At 35.4% G+C, this 23,898-nt stretch overlaps 1 protein-coding gene across 1 annotated transcript in view; it reads left to right on the top strand.

The window, feature by feature from the left end:
- The first annotated feature begins 282 nt into the window (after window positions 1-282).
- epha5 (EPH receptor A5) overlaps window positions 283-23,898 on the top strand; it is a 117,984-nt gene continuing 94,368 nt past the window's right edge. The window contains exons 1-2 of the mRNA XM_066711051.1: window positions 283-532; window positions 8,962-9,026. Coding sequence (XP_066567148.1) covers window positions 418-532; window positions 8,962-9,026 — 180 coding nt within the window. The 5' untranslated portion in view covers window positions 283-417. The remainder of the gene's footprint in view (window positions 533-8,961; window positions 9,027-23,898) is intronic.

Genomic DNA, 23,898 nt, shown 5'->3' on the forward strand with positions numbered 1-23,898 from the left:
TTTTCTTTTCTTGTGAAAGTCAGACTTTTTTCTATAGGTAAATTAAATAAGCTTTCTTAGGTTCAAGTCTTTCATTGTACTCTGGGCAGGTCTGTTTATCCGACAGTATGGTATCAAAGCTGGGTCTATTTGACACACAGTTGCCATATATGTTGCTAGATCCGAGGCACGGCAGTGGATGTCCCCTCTCGGTGATTGACAGGAGGGTCGGCCGTCGCCCCGCCCCCGGCTGCTCGCCTCGGTCTGCGGTGCTGCTCAGCCTCCACACGGCAGCTCCGCACCGAGAGCGTCTCAATGTGCGCTGACACGCATGCATTGGTCTCTTTACCCCGGAATGCTCCAGCACTGAGGCACACAGGTTGACAACAGCACATACCTTCTTGTCTTCTCTGCTCGACGAATTATTTGTCCATCTATATGTTTGCACTGAAGATGTTTTGCCAGTGGAGTTGTATCAGCCAGTGCTCTCTACTTTGGACTTGTGTCTTTATTTCAGCAGCACTCAGGACACTTGCTATTCCGAGTAATGAAGGTAAGAAGTGTGTAACTGGTTTGACCTTTTAGGAATGCCTTCTTACACAATATATATTAAATGTGTCATAAATGCATGCAATTTTGTTACTGACGAGATCAGTTCGTAAGCAGTGCGCTTCAATTTTCATTAACACACGTGACATTGGCTTTATTATAATGTAGGCGTCGGGTTAATAAAGGCAATGCATTTATTACATTTATTATAAATACTAATATATAATATCACTTCTTAGACATGTACAGCTGCTGTAGTTTGTAGATATATCCTGTTCTCTCGTCAGGACTGAAAACTGTTCTCATAGTCCTTGCTGTTTGGAGTTGAAAGTGTGAGAACACGAAAGCACAGTGATGTGTCCCATTCATACTGCTGGCAACTTTAAACAATGGGTTTATATAAACATATGATTCATGTTACTCAGACTCTTGATTCATGGCGGTTTTTATCATAACCGCGCATGTTACATGTTTACAATGTGATAACCCCATTCCGCGGTGTTTTATTGCATGACACGCGTGAGGGGAATTTGGAGATACATCAGTAGCAGAAAAGCAAATCCTAAATTCAAAATCTTTTCGCTCATTAATGCAAAGAGAGAGTACAGGTGTCCTGGTTTTACCTGGCTCCAGTACAGCATACCTCTCTGCCAGCGGGAGGTTTTATCTTGTTTCCATTCAAGTACAAAATTGCAAAATGCAGATTATCTTCCCGAGAGTTTAATATTAATCACTAATAGATGAATGTATTATTTTGCGTTAAAAATAGCTACTGTTGAGTTATGAAACTCAGAAACCACGATTCCCGTTATTTATTAATTTGTGTATTTACTGATTGATTGAAATATTGATTGATTGTGTGTGTGTGTGTGTGTGTGGGGGGGGGGGTGATGTGCAAACAGTAAGTGAACAAATCGTAGGCTAAACATATTTTTTTCGAAAAATGACGGTCCTAATGTGAGAAGCTAGGATGCAGGGTAGGCTTTCTGCAACTTCTGTCCTTACAGTAACACCCACTCCCACTCTGTCGGTGCTTATTTATAAACGCATTATATTGCCAAATAGTTTTTTCGCAGTGGGAATTTCTAGGCCAACGACTGCTTCGCAATGCAGATCTGTCGGGGAGTTACACAATGCAATCAATACCTTTGATGTCCTGAAAGGCAAGTTTATAGAATAGTTGTCCAGTCAAAAAAGAACATACCTACCCCCACACACACACACACACACACACACACACAGTCCCAAAATCATATTATTTATTTCTTAGCAGACGCCCAACAATTAAGAGCATTACAAAAAGTGCAATAATACAGTGCAGTTAATACAATTACAACATAATACAATTACAAGTTCAAAATTACACAGGTGTATAGTAAAATATACAGTAAATACACAATTTAAGTGCGACATCCTAGATTGTAACAGCTAATAAGTGCAGACAAGGTGTGAAGTCATAGTTAAGAGCTAAGGGGAAGGGGGCATAGGGGAAATCAAAATAAACAAGAAGTTTAGGCTTTTGTAAAAGCTTTTGTAAGCCACAAAGGTGAACTCAGGCTGTTAGATACAAATATTGTATCAATGTAGAACAGGCTTTTCTTTAATATCTATACAATTATGTGTACATTGTGAATTATTTCATAATAATGGATACTCATTTATGTAATTTGCCTGTTCATTTTGTATTGAAAATAAGTTTTGATATGGTTGGTGCCAATGTAGCCCAATTAATGATTCAAGTTGGTATTCTTGCAGCTCTGCTTTCTCTCCATTAAAATAATACATACGATACTCTTACTCAACATGAACATAACTGTGTAAGTAAGTAATACATGTAAACTATAATGCCATTTTCTGCTTTTACATCCTGAAATCTATTCAGTAAGGGGCAAAATCAGCTACAATATATAGTCAGTTTATGGTTTGGAAAAAGAACATTAGAGTTAGTAAAATTAGTAGCACTACAATTACTGTTAGCAGATCACATTGGTATACATATTATTTAGGAAACTAAACTATATTTAATTAAAACAATTCAGTGAGTCTAAATAACTGGGTCATTTGAGGGAACTGAACCTAAAGTTAACATAACATGTAAGTACAAATATTCTGTGTATTGGTGGCTAATTTATTGGGAGATAATCTTATAAGAGTATAACATTGTGTGAATTGGAGGTATAAGATGTTTTTACTGTAAGTGTTTAAGTAAGTATTCTGTTTTCTTTGTGTTCATTCCTTGTTATTGAAAATAACCAATGCAAAACAAACAAACAAAGCAATGTTTTCACCAACTTACCTTTGAGAATATTTTCGATTTTCAGGTTGATTATTTATTATTGGTGCTTTACAGCAATATTATTGAAACTCTAACAATGACAATTTTATGTTTCTGGGTATACTCTCAAGGCCATTTTGGCACTGCCTCCTTGAGCAGCTATATATTAATGGCTGCTTTTCCATTGTCAGGAAGCAGAGCATTTATGTTCCCAACCTGGAAAAAATTTATAGTTTTTTTTTTCCTTTTTTCTTCCACTGAATTATGCTGTATTTGATTGGAATACAACAGATGATTCAAACTAGTTTAATTTTCATAAGGAAAAAATGTTTGTGACATCAGATGTTCTTGAGGAGTTTTGAGGATATTGTTACTGTTTAAGTAGCGTTTTTGTATAGCTCTGCTGGCATTTGTTTGGCACCGCTTGGAAACATAATTGCCACAGGAGGTTGAAAAAGATAAAGAGAATGTCCTTTTTCCTTTCACATATATATCCAGTGAGATATTTAACCAAGACATAACAGAACCAAGGTGTTTTAACTTAACCTGTACAATTGTTCAGGGTATTTAGATTGAGATTTGTTTTCACAGCTTAATAAAATGTACAGAAGGTGGCCAATTATTCCTGTGTTTTTGTCAGTTGAAGTGTTTTTACATTTGAATGTACCTGTAAGTGAGAGATTTGGTGCCGTGTGGTTTAAATATGCACAGGAGGAATCTTTTCAGAAGCAGTGCTGCTGTGCTGGTGCTAAATTAAGAAGGAAAGTAAGCCTTTTCAGCTAGTTTCAGTTAGCTTTTTAACAAGGTCATGTTTTTGTTGTCATTCACTGAAGCATGGGGGAAAAAATGAAGCCTTTTTTGTGTTGACATTTGTTTGAAACACTTAGTTGTGCTGGAATAGCTCTGTGGACATGGCCTTTTTAACAACAGGGTATTTAACAAGCTACTGCAGCTTAACATACTCTGATTGAAAAAAAACAGCAACAAAAACATGGTTTATAGTATCAGTCACAAAACGAGCTTGGAGACCAGAGTAATCATGCCAAACTCTATAGTGTCTGCAGAATGAAATGTCAGTTACTTTTTCTACATGGTTGGATTTTGGAGTTAGTGAATTGGTCATTACAGTGAATTGAAAACCACAGTGAATGGATGGTGTTCGGGACAATTGAAAAACCCTTATAGTACGCCTATATTGGCAAAGCACGGCTTGCTAATTTGATGTGAATAACCTGCTTTCATTTAAGATGCTACGATAGCACAATCTTTACATCTCACTAACAGTATAGAGACAAATAAATGAACAATTGTGAATTCCTGCCGTATTAAAATGAGCAGCCTTGGAATGGCAATAACTTGTATAAAGGACAGGGCCAAACACAAGCCACGGCAGATACAAGTTGCATTATAATTATGGATGCCATTTAAAACATATTTTTTAATAAATATATTATTTTTTCATTATTAATAATACATCTTTTGGCTGATGCATAAAAGGAGGATTTGTTTTGCAGAAGAAAAGCAGAAGAAAAACAATGTCAAATATATTTATATGCATGTTATTGGTAATATACCATTTTCACTTTTTTGATGATCATTGATTAATAAGTAGGGTAAAAAAATACTGTTCTGGTTATGATTCAAACATTCCTTTGGCATTATGTTGAATTCTAGTTGAAGAACTTCTTTCAAAATAAATGCAAGAAATAGTGTCCCTTGTGGATGAAGAAGTAATAACAGTGATCCTTTGAATAATGCATGGCAGGTTTTCAATAACTTGATTGATTACATGTAGGTTATGTGATAATGACATCCACAAAGCACATTTTTATGGTAGCCCCATCTGCCCTAAAATAATAGAATTTCGATTAAACTGTAGGATGCAGTCTTCATTGAATCTCATGTATTTGTAAACAGTAAGTTACGCAGTTTATGCAGAGCCCCAAACTAATTCAAAAATATGCTCATAGGTAACATTATTTGAGGAACAGTAACTATTAAGTAAAACATTGTTCCATCTGCAGTTGAAGAAATCTTATTCTTTTTTTAGACCTGGACCACATAACAATGTGTACCCATGCACTCACAAGCTGTGCATTATATTTCCAATCCTTGATGCAGGGTTTTGTTTTACTCAGGATTTCATCTTCTAACTAAAGTAAACCTGCCATTACCTGAGGTGTGTTTTTCATTTTTATAGTTAAGCAAGCATCACATGGTGCTTTATTATTATTATTTTATCTGAAAATGCTCATTAATAACAAATACAATGTGTTATAACAAGAACAGCTTCACATATGTATTTGTCTTAATCCTGAAGTATAATAATACTATACAATACAACGCATAGTACAATCGAAGCATTAGAAGAATTAAAAAATTGTAAAGTTACTAAATATACTTCAAACACTCCAATCATCATCCAATCTGTTATATTGTTAGTTAATGAGTTATATATATGTGGATTCCTGCAGCGCTATTCATGCCAGACAGGAACCGTGAGCACCCCCCTCTCAACAATCTGCTCCTGTCACTATCACATGCCTCACTGTCACAATGTGTATATGTATATGTATAGGCTTTTTGCTACTGGATTCATCACTTACAAAAGCAACAAATAATAAGTTGGGGTCGGAGTCGGGGTTAATGCAACTGGTTTTATTCTCAGGTAGCTTTTTAAGGAGCAGCACTTAACTCGGTCTCTCTCTAAACTTCTTCTCTCTGGCAGGAACTGGGGTACCTATATATATCTCCTTGCCCCCCCAAATTAACGTTCAATGCTGAAAACTACAATAATTCCCCTTAACAAAGCAGATTCACAAACGATCTGCCCGAACACAACGAACTACAGACGCACACATACTGCAGTGCCTCCATTCCGCACAACAGTCCCAGAACACTACACTGCCCCCCCCCCCCCCCCTTCCCAAGTACCTTGCACCCGAAGAAAGATGAAATCATAGTCCTGGCTGGCAAACCCCACTCCACTCACAGCCCCAAAGCTGACAAGCCCCAAAGAGAGCTTCTGGTTAGCCTCTGGCTGGTAGGATGCCTCTGTATTTGACAACGCCCCAGCTGCCCCTGCTCGGCTTCCCAGTGAAACTTGAGCGGTCAATTTACCTGCACATATGCCTCCTGCTACTTTATCCACTGTTGATATACCACCACCCTCTGCTGCTGGGAAAGTTTCTTTGTTCAGCCACCACCCATTCGCTACTTCACTGTGCCCCCACCTCGGGCACGTTCAACCCACCGCTGGAGTGGCCCCTCACTCAGATGCCACTCATCTCTTATTTGGCAAACACTCGGTCCAAATGCTGCCCTCCTGAAGCAGAAGCTGCGACTGCACCAGCGTGCTATGCGTCAATGTCGCTCTCCTCTTCCTCCGGCTTTGTCGGCAGAGCCTCTTCCGGAGGAACCACACTATTGTCGCCTGCTCATTGCAAGTGCCCTTGCTTCTTTGGCTGAATCTCATTCACGGCAGCTGTCACTAGGCCTCGCACTCTGGCTCGCTAGTTGCCTGATGTCACTGCCATCCTGCTGTGGCTGGGGCTCACCCACCAGCTCGGTATGTGCTTCTGGCAGAGGTTTGTCATGGGCACCCTGCTCAAACTGCCCGCAAACCAGTCTTAGTGCCTGTTTGCTACTTGCCACGGGGAAGGCCATCCAAACCACTTTACATTGCTCCCAGAAAAACTCCGAATAGGTCTGCCCAGGCTTTTGGTACAGCCTGCAGAATTTGAGCCTTCGCCACGTTATCTCATTCTCAGGGGACCTGCACGAGACGGCACCCGCAGCCCCTCTCTTCTTGTTGACTGTGGCCAATCCATTTTTATCTGACACCAATATACCTTTTTAGGTTTTTTGCATGTTTTCTTGTCTTGTTTTTTTTTTTAATTCACCACTTACATAAACCACAAATAATAAGAGAGTGAGTTTTATTCTCAGGCAGCTTTTTAAGAAGTAGCACTAAAAACTTGGTCTGTCTCTAAACTACTTCTCTCCAGTGGGAAGTGGGGTACCCCTGTATGTCTAAATGCCCCCCATGACAAACTCCCCAATCACGGCGATTTCCCTGTTCCCACACGGGGTTAATCTTTAACTCTGTAAACTACAATAATTCCCCATAATAAATCAGATCCCAAACAATCTGCCCCAACCCACAATACAACACAACAACCTGACAGGCGCACATGCATACTGCAGCTCCACGACACACAACAGTCCCAAATCGCTACAATACATTTTGTTAATTAAGTTCACATTATGACCAAATAACAAATGTAGTCAGGCCAAATAATACAATTTGCTACATTTCTATAAATCTATTTGTCAAAACAATTAATACAAAAGGAAGTAATTTAGAGCCTGTAATATTTTAGTGTTCATTGATTTTATCTTGTTAGAAGTTATAGGAACTTAAAACACTTAACCTTTACAAAATTTGTATTGTTCATTCCTGTGTTTTCATATTTTTCCCCTCATTAGGTTCATTTGTGATTTTACCCTAGACATGTTTTAATTAAGTAGAACAATGTACATCGATGCACATTGTGCATCTAGTACACAAGTACACCTCATTTGGAACATTTTAATTAGTGTAATCGCCACAGAGAGGACTTTTAAGATATTGAATGGCTTGACAAGAAAGAACTAATAAAGACTTTTAACCCCTTGCTAATACAGAGACAAGGCAGGATTACAACTTGATTTAACCTACTGCCTGGGGCACTTATTGTGTACATTTGTGAGCCATAGAATTGAATTCTGACATTACACTTGTTTTAAACTTGTAAGAGTGAATTAATACATGGTTAAGGGGGGGACAAAAATGTACAAAAAAAACATCAACACATTATTCAAGATACATACGCTGAATTGATGGACTTGTGCATGGTCAACTTTCAAATAATGTTTGCTGGAATAAAATACCAATCATATATTAATTTGTTGGATATTTTTTAGTTTCTGGAAAAATGTGGAATTCACATTTTACTTTAATCTTACCCAACTAATTTGTCTCATATGGGGAAGTAAGAAATCCATTATAACAAACGCGAGTTACACTTTGAAGAAAACAACAAGATGCAGGACTGTCAAGCTCCAGCTGCGGTGCAAACACCTGCTACAGAAAATAAAACAGACAAGCCATGAAGAAAACATTAGTGTAGAAATTGAATGTTCTGTTTTTTCTCAGCAGAAAAATACCTTCCATATTCATGTTGTTATGATCAAACAGTCATTATGTTTGTTTTCCATTGTCTTTGCACTATATAACTAAATGAGCAGCACAGCAATATTAGTGCACACTGTTATGCTTTGCCTTAAAAGCTGCTATTTATGTATTTATTGTCATTATTTGTGTGTGTGTGTTTATTCTACGCTACTATTTTGTACCAAGGTGCAGTTGATATCATATGCTATATATGTATTTATCTATCTAACATTGTGATTTTATTCCATACATTGTATTTTATAAGTTTAATAGAATAGGTTGCATTGATTATGTAAGTGTCATCAATATTTTGTGTTATATATAAAACCTTACCAGATAATATTTTTGTGAAAACCACCAGAATACAAACAAAACTAACAGAAAAATAATTTTAAAAATAACAGACCTTGTTTTTCTTTCAGTTTGCACAAATTGAATGAAATGATTTATGTATTTATGTGTCCTACTGGATATTCAAATGAGACTTAGTATGACATTAGCAACATTTGATATTGTTGGATGCTCACAGATTTCTTTTTATAGGATAGTATACTCTCCATTCACTCATTTGAGAGATTCAGATCTGTGGATCGTAGTGTGCTAAGTTGGGTAAAATATATTTCCCATTTAAGATATATGAGCTTTACTCTCCCTGGAATAAGTCAGCTAGTGTGTTTAGTTGAAAACATGGATTTGTGGGCTAGATTTTCCATATTCTGCCACTCCTAAATTGCCTAATTCAGTCCCAAGTTAAAAGTTATCTGAAGCAGAAGTACATATTATTCATCCATTATATAGTCATATGGTATAATTATGTGAGGCATTAATATACATGAAAACTCCACATGAACTCGGAAGTTTTTAAAAATACAGCACGAAATGCCTTAAACAGGTACTTTTCCTCAATTGCTTACTAATTGTTTTCTCTCTGTGTCTCTGGTAGTGAATTTATTGGACTCTCGGACTGTAATGGGTGACCTGGGATGGATAGCCTATCCAAAGAATGGGGTAAGTCTTTCCACTCCGAGCTAGCCGCAAACTGCATTAACAGGTTCCGTACTAAGGGTACATTTCAAGGTCTAAAATTCCCTAGAGTGGTGAAAAAGACTTTAACAGAAGAAAAAAATAGAAAAAGCAGAACCAGAGTTAGTATAGTAGTTTTTTTTCTTTAAGATCTACCTCGAGGGAGAAACTGTTCTATGTTCTAATTACATGGAGAATTTGCTCAAACTCTTTTTAATCAGTAGCATTTCGCAGGATAGGGCTTTGCAGTTGAGACCAGAAGCAATTAGAGGCACCGAAGTCATATAGTTACATAAAGGCAGTGTTTTTAAATTATGCTCAAACTGAACAAAAACAAACTATATTACAGTAAACACGTATTCTATGAATTGAGCTGTGTTTGAATGCTTTGGAGATGGAAAAGGGTAAAAACAAGAGATTATAACATTAATGCAGCCAAATGGTTTCCACTGCAAGTAAGAAGATGGAATAAACTGTGCTCTGAGGATGAGCTTCAGTCAGAATGATGCATTGCGTTTAAAATTTATAATTAAAAAAATAAAAAAGAAAGAAAGGTTAAGTGATGTTTGGTAAAAAAAGTTTTACATATTTATTTTTTACCTTCTATACAGTAAGGCTGTTTGGAATAGCATACATAAAATGTGATTTAAAATGCCCAAACATGTATTATTACTAAGGCCCTGCATTTTGCATTTTGACTGAAATACACTTTTAAAAATCATGTCAAAATGTCGGGCCCTAATTATTATCAATTTAATGTGTTCATTTCATGTCTGACTGAAATTATGATTGAATTACAGCGAGAAGAGAATAATCAGCTTTCTTTGCATATTAAACAAATAATGTACACTGACGTATCTGTAATAATCCTATAATTGTATTAAGAAAGTCTGGTGGCAAGATAAATGATGAGGCTAAATTTGCAGTCATTTGTTAAAGTCACTAGCAGCCCAGGGTACAATTACAGACCTATAAAAGCACACTTTCTTGTAGTTTATTTGTTATTACTGGATTTGGAACTTTACCATAGACAAAGCAGTACATTTGTATAAACTGCATTTCCTATACAAAGCAGAGACATTGGAAACATCTATAATAAACTCAATTTGGTTATGTTGTATAATATATAGCCCCCACTCCCACCCACCCAACACACACAAGCACACAATCACTTCACAAACAAATATTTCTCTTCAAACATTAGTTTATTATAAACATATTTAATACATTTGTTTAAATTTAGTATTAAGCTTGTATTCTGTATTTGAACACAATATAATTGATAGATTCAGTTTTGCTTTTGCTTCTATTGTCAGTGCTTACATATTGTAGATGTTAGTGCTTATGCCACTTATGCTGTTGAAAGTTACTGGCTAGGGAATTCCATTAAACTTCCAGTATGTGTCCTCTGGTGAACTTTTTAACATGTATATGAGATCAGTGAAGGATTGCCCATTTTATTTTCATTGTTTCTTTTTATCCATTTTTTTTTGGCTTTTAACATCTCCTGTGCTGACATTATCACTGAGCATTTATATTCACTGTTCATTACTCAGTCTTGGGTGGCCTCGAGGACAGTTTTCCAGGTCTCGTCCTTGGCCTCAGGGGTGTGGCCTCGGGTGGCCTTGCTTCGCGGACTTCGAGGACTTGGTGTTTAAAATTGCTTATATGTAATTTCTCACAAAGAAAACTGATTGCGAATTTTACTTTTTTAAATGAATTTTCTGAAAATGTTATTGTGTTGAGTTAAATTAGATGTAATTTATCAGTTTTGATGCAACACGTGCAAACTCTAGCTGGTCAGTACACAGGAAGGAAAAAATTAAAGCAAAACAACAAAAAGAAAAAAGGCAATTTACTTGTTTTATTTCTGCTACAGTCTGTTATAACTGTTTTCCCAGTCTGGAAATACCACACTGTAGTCACTGTTGTTATTTGTTATTTTTTGTATAATGGTAAACACAAATGTTTAAAAATGCATTTTCACATTGCTGCATTGAAGCTAGCAAATGGAGTGCCAAATGTCTTAAATGCAAGGAGATTGTGGAGACGAAATGGACAATGAATTTACTAAGCAAGTAATTGATCATACCCCTCTGAAATATATATTAATGACTTAAATTATTACAAATCCAGATATCCCCTACATTCACATTTAAATGGAATAGTGCACTTTGCTAAATGATTCTGATGTGTAGTAATCCTAATGTAACAGGAATGATTTACAGCATATCATTTAAATATTTGATATTTCTGAAAATAAATTTGAATTTTTAGCTTTTTTAACACTAGAAATGTGCAGCTCTTTGCAATTCAAAATATGTCTGTGTATGTGAATTTCTCTCACATATCCATTCCTACATGTTGCTAAATATTTGAGTTAAATACATATACAGCGTTTCAGTTGTAAACTAAAAATGAATAAGTTATAAATACTTTCTTCTCCTACTGTCGGACTTCTAATTTATGTGGTCTATACTGAATATAATACAGCTGACAATCTGGGCTTTGTAATAGAATGAGTTATTGTGAAAGTTATAATCGCGTTGATTGCTGATTTTCTACACATCATATATTCATCATATATTATTTTCATTATTTGTTTTATTAGCAGATTTGCACCTGATATAGCTCTCGTCTGTCTGTCCTGACCGGCTCAGCAAGTTTCTATCTTTCCTGTAGAATTCAATGTTGATCACGTTGCAAACCCAGGTCTCTGGATCAATGTCTTGATTAGTCAACTGTTTGATCATGAATGCTAAGTATTTTTGTATTGTAGGGCACTGTAGTGTTGAAAAGTGCATTTTCTGCATTGATACACAACTGTAATAGACGGAGCCATTTCAGAGTACTTTCACATGCATACTGTCATATTTCAGTTTTATGCTATTTTTACAACCGGTTATTTATGTTTTATATGTCTGCTAAGATATGTGTATACCGATATATATACACCAGTTTACACAATTTATTGCATGAACTTTATTTTATTGTTTGTTTTTCTATGCTTATGTATCCTATGTGCTTGTTTTAAAAAAATAAGAAAAAAGCAATGTAAATGCAGTGTTTCTGCTCTGAAAATGTGTGATGTTCATATGTAAAACTATTACGTTTTATCCAACTCTTTGTTTTTCATTTACGTCACACATCTGTTTTATAAAGGAGCTCCACATGCGGGTGAGGTTATGCGGTTCTTGTGTTAATTCAACAGAATATATAGTCTACTAAAATGTTTATAGAAACAGTTGAAGCAAATTGAAACAAACATAAAACAAGCCATCTATAGTGTATTTGGTCTTCTGTTCATAATTATGAAAGTTTAATAATTTTGTCTTCCCGGTTATATTGTATATATCTAATCTGATAGTCGCAACAGAGCTGTTTGTTTCCTTTATAAAAGTATTGTTAATCTAATAATGATTATTATTTATTTCTAAACAGATTACCTTGTCCAGGGCGACATATAATTAAATACAAAATATACATAAACAATAAAATAATTGCAATAATCCAGTACATTACAATATACAATAACTTTAGTGCTAGTAAGTGCAAGTGTCAGAGACAATTACAATAACTACAGTGCTACTAGTAATGAGTAATAAGACACTATACGATTCAATTTCCCGATAATAATAATACATATATTACATTATATTGCAATGCAAGTATCGTTAATCTATCTAATCTAATACAAAGCCAATGTAGTATTATTTGTTTAAATAGGTGTGTAAAATATTACAATATTGGATAAATAATTTATCACATTCAATATTGTTGAATTTGGATATAGTCCAATTATTAAATGTAATTATTTATTTTATAAGGAGAGAAAATGGGAATGAAATGCCAAATATTACTCTTATTGATTATTATAACTGAAATATTTTTCTGGAATATCACTGTACTGTTGTATTGTTAGGAATGTACCCAATATTTTGCATTGATTAGCTATTTTCATTTTTATTTTTTTATTTTGCTACACCATATGTAAGCATTCTACTAATTGCTTAAATGTGAGCATCCAGAGCAAGAATGGCAGACAAGCTTTTCTCAGAGTGCAACTGTGTAAAACTGTGTAAAAGTTTATCTTGTGAGCTGAATGAATGAATTCTGAATGAATGTCTATCTGGTCAACATTTAATTTACTGAGATTTCTACTCTACATTCTACATTAACTGTACTTTACATTTTGGAAATAAATCTTTTACAGTTGTACAAATTTGATTAAAACTGTCTACATCTAATCCAATTGATAAACTGCATGACTGTGGCCTTTACCTTTACAATTTTCTTATCATTGACCTTGACCAGCTTGCCCTAAAAGGCTCCCGGCCTTGGCCTCAGCTTGGCCTTGTGGCTCCCGGCCTCGACCTTGGTCTTTTCAGTCTCGGCCTTGAGTCTAAGACTGTCATTACTTTATAATCTGACTGTAATTTAAAGATTACTATTTTTAATGCAACCATGTGAATTAATCCTCCCATTTTATCATTTGCTAATTTAGCATCTTTGAAATTAGTTTAACAAGAAGTACGTCTCCTGGCACAACCTCGTTATTTTATTAATTGAGCCGTTTGTATTGTGATGGGTAATTCCTCTTTACAGTGAGAGTACTACAGTCAATTTTCTTCAAGAAATGCATGTATTTGAAAAATATCTGAGTATTATCATCGGATACCCATTATTTAATTATGAATAAAGCAAGCATTAACAATCCCAATTACAGTTTAAAAAATAGGTAAAAATTATACAAATACATAATTTATGCACAGAAAGGATAAGATTTTAACTAGTATTACTACTAATAATAATAATCATCATGTAGGAGTCATAAATGCTAATCAACAATGGAAATAGTTGCCAGGTTTTTCTTTAAAAAAATGTGGTTGGTTGGTTTTTTACTTCTCTAAATATGTTTAGAAATATGAACCATGCATAAAAGGGCGATACGTATCAATGCATAATGTGCAGTTTGTTCCGAGCCCCCTGGGGACCACTGTTCCTTATTGCTCATTATGTGAAAATGTATTATATTAGCACACGGAAGGCTCCTGACCCAGGTCTTCCTGTTACAATACATTTCCCACCTAGAACTGCACAGCTTGTGTTCTGCAGAAAGCACAGTTTGTAGCCTGTTATGATGGAGCACTGTCAAGACATTTTTCCTTCTTGCTTCCTGTTGTGTAGAGGCGGCACCAGGAATGTTCTATATTGTGATGTCTATTTGAGCCTGAATTTGCATTTTGTTGCCGAATAAGCCACATGAACAAGTCACGAACAGAAACTAAACACTTTTGCAAATAATAATAATATGAAACACTCAATATATCACCCCAGGACAGTTTCCAGTATACATTCCTCTTGAGGATGTTCTATATATTATTTATGCTTTATTACTTTATGCCTATATTTTTGAATGCTTTTTTGTTACTTAAAAGTTTATGTTCAGGAGAAATGTTGAACCATCTAAGTACATAGTTGTGAACAAACAAAACATTTGAGGTTGAGGTTGTAAGTTTAAATGGTGTCTCTATATATGTGTCAGTGCATGTTGCTCCTTTTCTTGGAGTTCAGTACAGTTCTGAAGTTCCTTCTTGGAGGAAGTCATACAGAACAGACTGCTCATCTTTTGCATACTTTAACAGAAATAGGGTCCTAGTGGACATATATAAATGTTCTGTTGGCTGCAGCCCTGTTCTGTCATCTCATTCTATAAATATCCCTCCTCTTAACTGGACCCTCTCCTCATTACCCTGCTGAAGGCCTGAGTGCTAAGCTGAGGTGAACTAAAATGTGTAATTTTTTTTGTAGTCTGCACAGGAGCTTTGACTTGGCCATTTACAATTTTCCCAGATTAGACCTTCCTATTAGTAATGAGGCAGTTAATCACCCAGTCACTGCCTTGATTGTAAATAATTGGTGATAATACAGGATTACAACACAGAGTTAGCAAATCCCTTGTAGGTGCATATGTTTAGTCATAAAAACAAGTTTAATCCTGTGAGATAATGCATAAGACCATTGCATTTTGGCAAGCAATTAGGTCTCTGTAAGAGACTTCTCAGTCAGATATAATGGGACATTTTGGCTTATTTAATAGGACTGTTTTTCATGTTTCAATCCAGACAAATGTTTAGTATTTTTCCAAAGTACCTATAGGCTATGGGTGAAAAGTTATAGACAGTATGATGAGTAATAAAAAACTACTCCTGATATTTATTATGACTTCAATGTGTAGATGGGGAAGTTAAAAATCTTAAAAGTCTAAAAAATAAGTTAAGTTTTAATTTTACTGCTATGGATTTGTTTTTAATATAAAATGTAAAATGATATGGTACATGTTTTTTGTCTTTCCCTTTCATATTCACATGGTTTAATATGAATGGTTCAAAAGATGGTTGGATTGAATTCTAGGGTTGGAATAATATAATTGTGTAAGTATATTTGTGTCACTAGTGCAATGAAAAAGTAAAAAAAAAAAGTGAATTGTTCACATTCTTTGTTCAGGTTATCTACACACTGCTTAATTGTCTTTGGAATACATCTCCTCTTTCTTAAAATGTGTGATCTTCACTGTCACTGTCATCTGCTTTTTTCCCTTTTCAAATGCATACATTAACAAGTTATCTAAATGTATCCTGCTGCTGGCTATCTGAAATTCTGCATTTGCCAAATACTGCATTTGCTAGACAGCTTTCACATCAATGTGTAAGTACCCTTAATGAATCAATCCTGTCCAGAATTTGTGTTTGTGATTAGTTTCTCATGTTTCTGCTGGGATCGATCCCCATGCAGTGAAGAGTGGGCCTGGCTTAATCACAGACTGCCACTTGTCATTCAATACACAGCAACTGAAGATAAAAAAGGCAGAAGGGACTTGCGATGATGCATTCAATTTGTGTTTGGCTGAACTTTTTTGGGAACAATAGAATGCTTTTTTCTTCAAAAAAATAAGAATTAAACAACATGATTATTCCCTGCTATATTTGTGCTGCATCTATTTGTATACATATAATACATTACATTCTTGGAAAATAAATATGTGGTTTCTTAGAGCCCCTTGAATCAAATTCTATTTCAGCACAGAGGAAGCTCATATTCTCTGCATCTTTCCATTACTTGTCATTCAACATTATACATATAGTGAGAGAGAGATAGATAGATGGATAAATAAATATATATATATATATATATATATATATATATATATATATATATATATATATATATATATATACTGTAGCTTAATAGGGTTGATGCAATCACAGGTCTGTTTTGGATCTGATGGCTCCAAGACAGGTTAAAGACAGGTTACTTGTCAATTCAGTGGCTCAACTGGACTCTGGTATATTTCATATTCAGCTTTCAATTTTGGAATAACAAGTTACTATGCATGAGAAATTCATCAAATGCAAAAATGAAGATTGCTTGTAAGCATCTGTACAAAGTAAAGCAAACAAGTACAAAACGTGGCTAACAATGTTGTTACATCATACATACCGGAAAAGCATTTGATATATGGATATTACCATGTCTGCACATTTCATATCAGTAAAGTGCCCTTAAGCCCCTTCATTGCTGCCCCTATACACCAAAAAGTCCCACTTTTTCTCAGTCATGAAAATAACGAAATATTTCCTCAGCCGTTTTAATAATCTGTGCATGTTATATTCTGTAGGGTAACTCTAAATTCAGTCAAATATGTTTTACTTTACTTTTGTTTTTGTTTCAAAATCACTTTTTCTTTATTTTTGATATGCAGTGACTGTTTCATACAACCAGACTCATTGAAAATTCCTTTTTAAGGTGTTCTAGTAATGGGTCCTTTTCATTCTGAAGCTTACCTTGAATAGACCTTCAGATAAGTCAGACACTATATGTTTCAATGAGTTCCAAAGACTTCAGACACTTTCTGCTGTATGCCAGCCACATTTCTGTGCAACTGTTGACATGCAGAATGAGAAAAGAATGCCTTCTGGTTTTGAAGATCGTCGAGGTCATTTGTTTGCAGTGCCTGCTAAGGCCTCCAGAGCTGGCTGTGAAAGCACTGGATTGAACCCAGCTTGTCCAAAACCATCCAAGCGATTTAGAAGAGCTCAGCTAAATCCCTGCTTTGTGCTGGCCCCAAGCCCCTGCGGCCTGTTCTCAGGGTGGAAAGGACCAAGCTGTACCCGACCCCCACTGTCAAACCCATTCCTTGCCAAGGCTAAGGCTGGCAAACAAGGCCTTAAGGAAGCCAGTGCCTTTAAAGGAGTTTGTTGCTTGGTCAGCCACTGCAGGGAAGTTCATTTTCCCAATAGCCTGAGCAGATATACTGTCTCTTCAGGCTAACCTCCAGCTTTTCTGACAGCATTATATAGGTTTCCTTTTAATGCCCATTGGAAAATATGCAGTAATGGCATATTTTTGGTTTAAAGCCAGTGGGTCACACTGTACAGATGGAGCACTGCCTGAGACCCCGGCTTGACATAGACACATTAATGAGAGGAATAATGAAGAGGTACATGGAAGTGCTGAGTGGATGCTGAAAGGGAGATTGCAATTGAGGAGGTGCAGTGAGGTGGAGACAGGAGGCAGGGTATGATGTGAAGGAAGGAGAACTTCAAGAAAAGCAGTGACTGTTGGAATTAGAGTTGGGACGTTTGCAGTGAGAATATTGTGTGGGAAACCTGAGGGAGAAACAGCGAAGGAAAGGGTTAGAGTTATTGTCATGAACCATAGGACATAAAAGATACAATTTTCACAGATGGGAATGCTGTGTGAAAGAGTATGCTGCACGAGTGTTAGTTTCACTGGCATTATTTTAAAACCGAAATTGTAGAATAGAAAAGAGCTATTGTGAGAGGGAAAGGAGGTCTAAGTGTGTCTAAGGTGTAGCAACAGAAGCAATTGAGAATTGTATATTACATTTTGTAGTGAACAAAAGTAAGAGGCACGTGTATGGTTGACCTAACCTGAGTGATTCTGAAGCAACAATTTCTGTTTCTTCATTTAAGCAAGCTCAGTATTGAAAAAGCAGAGCTCAGGGAATAAGTAGCTCTATTTGACATCTCTTAGTTGTATAATGTGAACAAGAAGTGAGGCTGACCTCAATAAGTTGGAGAGGAAGGGAAAAAAAGGAAACAGTAAACATAAATAAGAGATGAAGCGGATATGGCCCTCTTGCTGAACCTTATATAAGAGAATCTTAGTATCATACCATGTTGTTCTGTTTATGGGTTTGCTTTCTGTTGTGCATACATTTACTATGTTGTTCTTTGTTTTGTCAGTTGGGAAAAACACACAAAAGAAACACTGTTTGTATTGCCAGTGCCATGCTATTTTTATTTTTTCCTAGCAATTAAAGCTTCTTCTTAGACAAACTGAGAATGATGTTTTCTCAGGCTCAGAGAAATAAATAGTATGCTTTAAGGGGAGTTCATAACACCGAGTCACATTGTGCTATACAACGAAAAGGGCTTGGGGTAATGATCTACTGTTTCCATTTGAAAACGACTCATTTCCCTTTGATAGGTGTGGAGAGTGTTGTTGCGGTCATATCTTACATTCCCGTTAAAAAAAATATTTTGGCATCTGCACCATTGTTGACACACTTCAACTCCCTATGAATACATAAAACCATGTACTGAATACTTAGCATTTCAATTTACAATGGAGTAACAGCTTGCATGTAAATGTAGTAAATCCTAGTAAACCTGGATTCATTAAAAAAAAAAAGACATGTTGTTTGTTTGTTTGTTTCCTATTGTACTGTTTGAATCTGGTTTTGATTTCTGCTAATATTTTTTAAACATCAGAACTTTTAGTCATATTAAGAGTTACAACTGGCCAAGTGTGTAAAACAAAAACACCCTAAATTGCATGTTTTGCTTACAACCATTAAAAAAAATGTGTTTTTGGGTAGTGAGTGATGTTCCTGGCCGTATTGTGTTAAGCTAAAGTCTAGGGGATAAACTTGTCCATCAGAGTGCTTTAGCCCAGACTTTCTCAATGCATTTCTGTTAAACCACTTGTAAAATTTAAGCTGTTTAAAAGACTTCACCAGCCTATTAGTTCCTAAATGATTTATTATCTATAATAGGATTTTCTGTCTCCCCTCTCTTTTAAACGGGGCCCATATCAAAAGAGCAGCTGCATCTCAAATTAGTAGCAGTCATTGTGTGGTGAAACTGCTTATTTATGTTCCTTATTGTTCTATTCAGTATTCCTAAATGAGGCCTAACATGTCACATAAGTATTCGAGTTTTCAGAGGGAGTATCACCATGTAGTAACAATTTTTATAATTGTTCAAATGTATTAAAACTAGCCCTCTTTGTTAATAACTAGAATGACTATTAACTAGAAGATTAATCAAATTACCGGTAATTAAACTACAATTAAGTTGTGTAAACAGTAAATGAGTACATATTAACCAGCAGGTTAGTACTATCTTACTGTGTTTAACATTGTAAATGCTCTTTGCTTCTCTATTAGTTCATTTACTGTATGATTTATTTTTACATGTAATTTGCTGGTGGGAAAATGTTGTATTAGCAATATGACAAAAGATAATTTTGGGAATGTCCTTGTGTTTTATAAACAAATTTGAATGAACAGTGGGATAGGTTTACCAATTCTAAGTATGCATTATTTGCTTGTTTCATACCACTTCTGTTTTGTCTTGGATTTTATTGAGGTTTTCATTCATTCTCATGATATAAAAAAAGAAGCCATATAATCCTTTTTGCTAGTACTGTTTGGGGAAATAACCAAGGGCCGAATTAAATCAAAACTTTGACCCATCCGCTAATAGCAAATACAAACCTGTACATCATAGCGATTACATTTATGATTGGAAGAAAGTGTCATCTTAGTAAAAATGAAGCCGCACCTGAGTATGGTTCTGTAGTTTTCTATTAGCGGGTGGGTCAAAGTTTTTATTTAATCCGGCCCCAAGTCTAGGAGAAGCGATATATCTACTTAAAAAAGATGTCTCCTGTGTGCTCAATGGCACCCTTACCGTGCTTTCTTAGCACTGCACAACTATCCCCTAAGTTTCTTTGAAGAATTCAGTCTGTGTGGGAAAGACAGATTTAAATCATTCTGCAAGATAAGAATGAGAGAAAGCATCAATACCTCCTTAATTTCACAAGTTTTAACTGGCTGAATTGAATCATTCCTCATTTGTTTGTTTGTTACATGGATTAGACAGTGATAAGAGAGATAATGGCAAAGCCAATAAGCAAGGTAAACATGCCTTCTTCAGCTGTAATCATTCCCCATATGAGATCCCGTGGGCAGTGCATTTTGTTCGATGTGCCATTTTTTTTAGTTAATGTCCAAAAACCTACTAGAGCCATGCTTTAAGGAGATGATATGTGTGTTACAACGTCTAATTACTGGCTTAAGGCCTGTACACCTGCTGATGCTGTGAAATGTGTACAACAAAGGAATATTGTTGAACTGCAAATGGATCTATACTGTTGCATCCACTGTATACCTGATAAATAAAGTAGACCTTGCTAGGTAGAGATGGCAGTGATGTGCTTAACCATCAGATTCAGAATAGCAACTACTCTTTACAAAGAGCAAAGCCTTTTATTTATACAGCCAAAGTGAAAATGAATGTGACTTTGCAAATGCAATTGCAAATGTGTAACTTTTTAAATTCTCTCTTTTATGTGAGCAAACCTTTTGTTAAAAAAATCACTGAGTTTCATACTTAAGAAATACATAAGACCATTCTCAATTGCTGAAAAGACTCGAATAGTACAGGTAGTCTTCTGCTTTTTGATTTTGTGCATTGTCTTTATTATACAATATTTACGACACACAAGTTAGCAACTGGAACGTATGTGATTTTTTGTGACCCTAGATTTAGTATTTGTGTAAGTTGTTCTGCAAATGTTATAGTCAACCTGTTATGTCAGCACAATTTACAAGGCCAAAGACAACTTGAATACAATATGTTATGGAGGTATAAAAAGGGTCCTATTTATTATGGCTCAAACAAATTCTGATAAAACTCTTTGTGCAGATTTAATTTGTTTATTCCCCAATAATACATGGTGATAATGTTAAAGGCTAGAACAAAACCTACCTGCAAATCGCAAAAGTACACCTATCATGGTTTAATTTATTTATTGGTAGAAGCCACTTTGTACAATTTATAAATCAAAACATGATATGGAACAAGTTTGTATTTTGCAATTTGCGGATTGGTCAATGTTTTGATTTGGTCTAGCCCTAAATATGGGATGTCTTCTTCTTCGTCTTCTTCTTCTTCTTCTTCTTCTTCTTCTTCTTCTTCTTCTTCTTCTTCTTCTTCTTCTTCTTCTTCTTCTTCTTCTGTCTTCTTTGTGTTTATCTTTGTCTTCTTCTTCTTTTAATCATTCTGTTATTTTAAATGAAATATAGGAAATAATTTCCACATTAACTAAACAATGGATGTTTCAAGCACAAACGCTTGTATTTGTTCAGTGTTCCATTTCCCTGACTGTCATTGCCCCCATCTTCTCAGTTTTTTTTATGATAGAATGAAAATGTGATTCATGTAAATCCTTTCTTTAGGATGATCAATGATCAAGTTAGTTATAAGATAAATACATCAATTTTGACCACAAAACCAACAGTGAAATCCCTGCTCAGCATGCATAATAAGAAAAGTGGAGATTAATGTCTTTCCCCTTGACACTTATTGGTGCCATAACACATTTTTCAAAAGAATGACATAAAAAATCAATAATACAATCTGTGTGTAGCACAAGGAATAAAATACTATTCACAGTTTAAGTAACCTTAAATTGGAATTCTCATTGCTCTTTTAATTGCAATTATCTGTACATTACACTGTGTATTACTGAACTCTGTAACTCTCTGAACTTAAATAACACACATTATGTGTAATGATAGCTTCATAGCTTTTATGGTGTGCAGTTTACCTCTATGGTGTTTTTAATAGCTTAACTGTTCACTGTTTAGTACATTTTAAACCATGAAAAGTAACCACAACTGTCTTTATTTACTCATTAACTATAATAAATAAATCACGCTACTTTAAAGGCATATTTATGTTAGCTGGTTTCTGATATACTGCCTTGTACTTAGTATAGCAGACATATTCTGGTACGTATTATGTCATATTTAAATTTTATTCAAATAACGTACACAGAGATGACTCTGTTACATAAAACGCATTTGGGAATTTCCAATTAATATGATTGTTTTACATAATTGTGTTTTAAATATCAATGAAATCAGCAAACATGAATCTGGATTACATTTTCATACATACTTCAAATAAATTATGTGATTAAAATATGGATCCCATGGCTTGTAAATACCCCCTACATCGGTTCCAGAAATAGTTTGATTTTATTTGAGAAGGAACCAATGTGTATGCGTGTGTGTGTGTGTGTGTGTCCAAGTTTTTAACAAGTATTAATTACAGGTATTAGACTATAATAAGCTGCCTAATACCTGACTAATTATGAGTTAAAATAAGATATAGTGTAGCCCTCCTTTCACACTCCAGTACTCATTGCCTAAAAATGCTAAATATCACACTGGATAATAATAAAAAAAAGACAACAGTGTTGGTACTTTTCTGTCAACAAAAACCGTTTGAGTCTGTTTGGTTTGATTGTATTTCAAATTTGCTTCATACAAGGTGGGGTAAAATTGAAAACATCAGTTCAAATGTATTGCAACTGTAAATCTATATATCTTCCACTAGAGAGTTCTACTGCTGAGAGGTCTTTGGTGTGATGGAGCCAGGTCATTGAGAAGTTGGATTCCCTGAGGTTTCTTTATGATTCCTGGTTTCTAACTGGCTTGTTACAACTGGTCTCTCAGCTGTCAGAAAGCCAGAGAGGTACAGAGGCCCCTTCCCCTGAGAATAGTTTGCTCTTCAAGTCAATATATCATGGAATTTATTTTCTTAAAAAGGAATCTGACTTCTGATACTTAAACTGGGGTTTTAGTTGGTTAAATAAAAATTGATACTATAAACTATTGTACAGGTTTGATTTAAAAACAATGTACACAAGCTCTGTGTGTTTACTTTCACTGTTATTGCAAAGGTTATATCAAATTAACATGCACTGTAGTTCACTTTCTATCTTTTAGTCTTTTTTCAATTTCCACCAATACATTAGTTTGCCTGCATTTCCACACCATTTGTGTGGAAACTGCAATTGCTATTCCACCCATCATACCACTGCACTGCTGTACTGATCAGTGGATAACTGAAGACTCCTCTGAGATTGTAGAGCCAGCCACTTCTATTCAGACCATAAAGCCATACAGAAATGGCCAAGTTTAACTGCCAACTGGAGGATAGCCATGGCCTGCACTTAACACCACATAGCTCTGCAGCTGCCCACAAAGCAACACAAAGTTACTGCAGTTCAGCAAATCGAGGATCGCCCTACTGTCTTTACCCAACTCAGTCTCTATGGGCGAGTTCAGTCACAACTGGAGAATTCCAACTAGTTAGCAGCTGTTACAGTCTAGATGCATTCCATGTCATATGACTTTTCATTCTGTACTCATACCTGTATCATTTACCAGTTTGCTGTTTTTTGCACACATAGAGATTGGAGCATTTTTGAACTAATCTGGGAACGTTACAATAATTGTTATATTAGCCAGTGATAAAACATGCTAATAAAAATGCGCAAGAATATATCCCTCAACTATGCTTGAGTTGGTATAACATTGTCTTCCTAAGTATCTAATTCTAAGACCTGCTTCAGCTACTGTGAGTAGCTAAGCCCTTCATACTCATTTTCAGCTTAAATAAATGGTACAGTCTTTTAAGCTTAAGCCTTTGCTAACCACACAGACCCCCTTTGCATTCTAAAGCTTTACAAAATC

This window comes from Amia ocellicauda, chromosome 8, assembly GCF_036373705.1.
Source record: "Amia ocellicauda isolate fAmiCal2 chromosome 8, fAmiCal2.hap1, whole genome shotgun sequence".
Taxonomy (NCBI): Eukaryota; Metazoa; Chordata; class Actinopteri; order Amiiformes; family Amiidae; genus Amia; species Amia ocellicauda.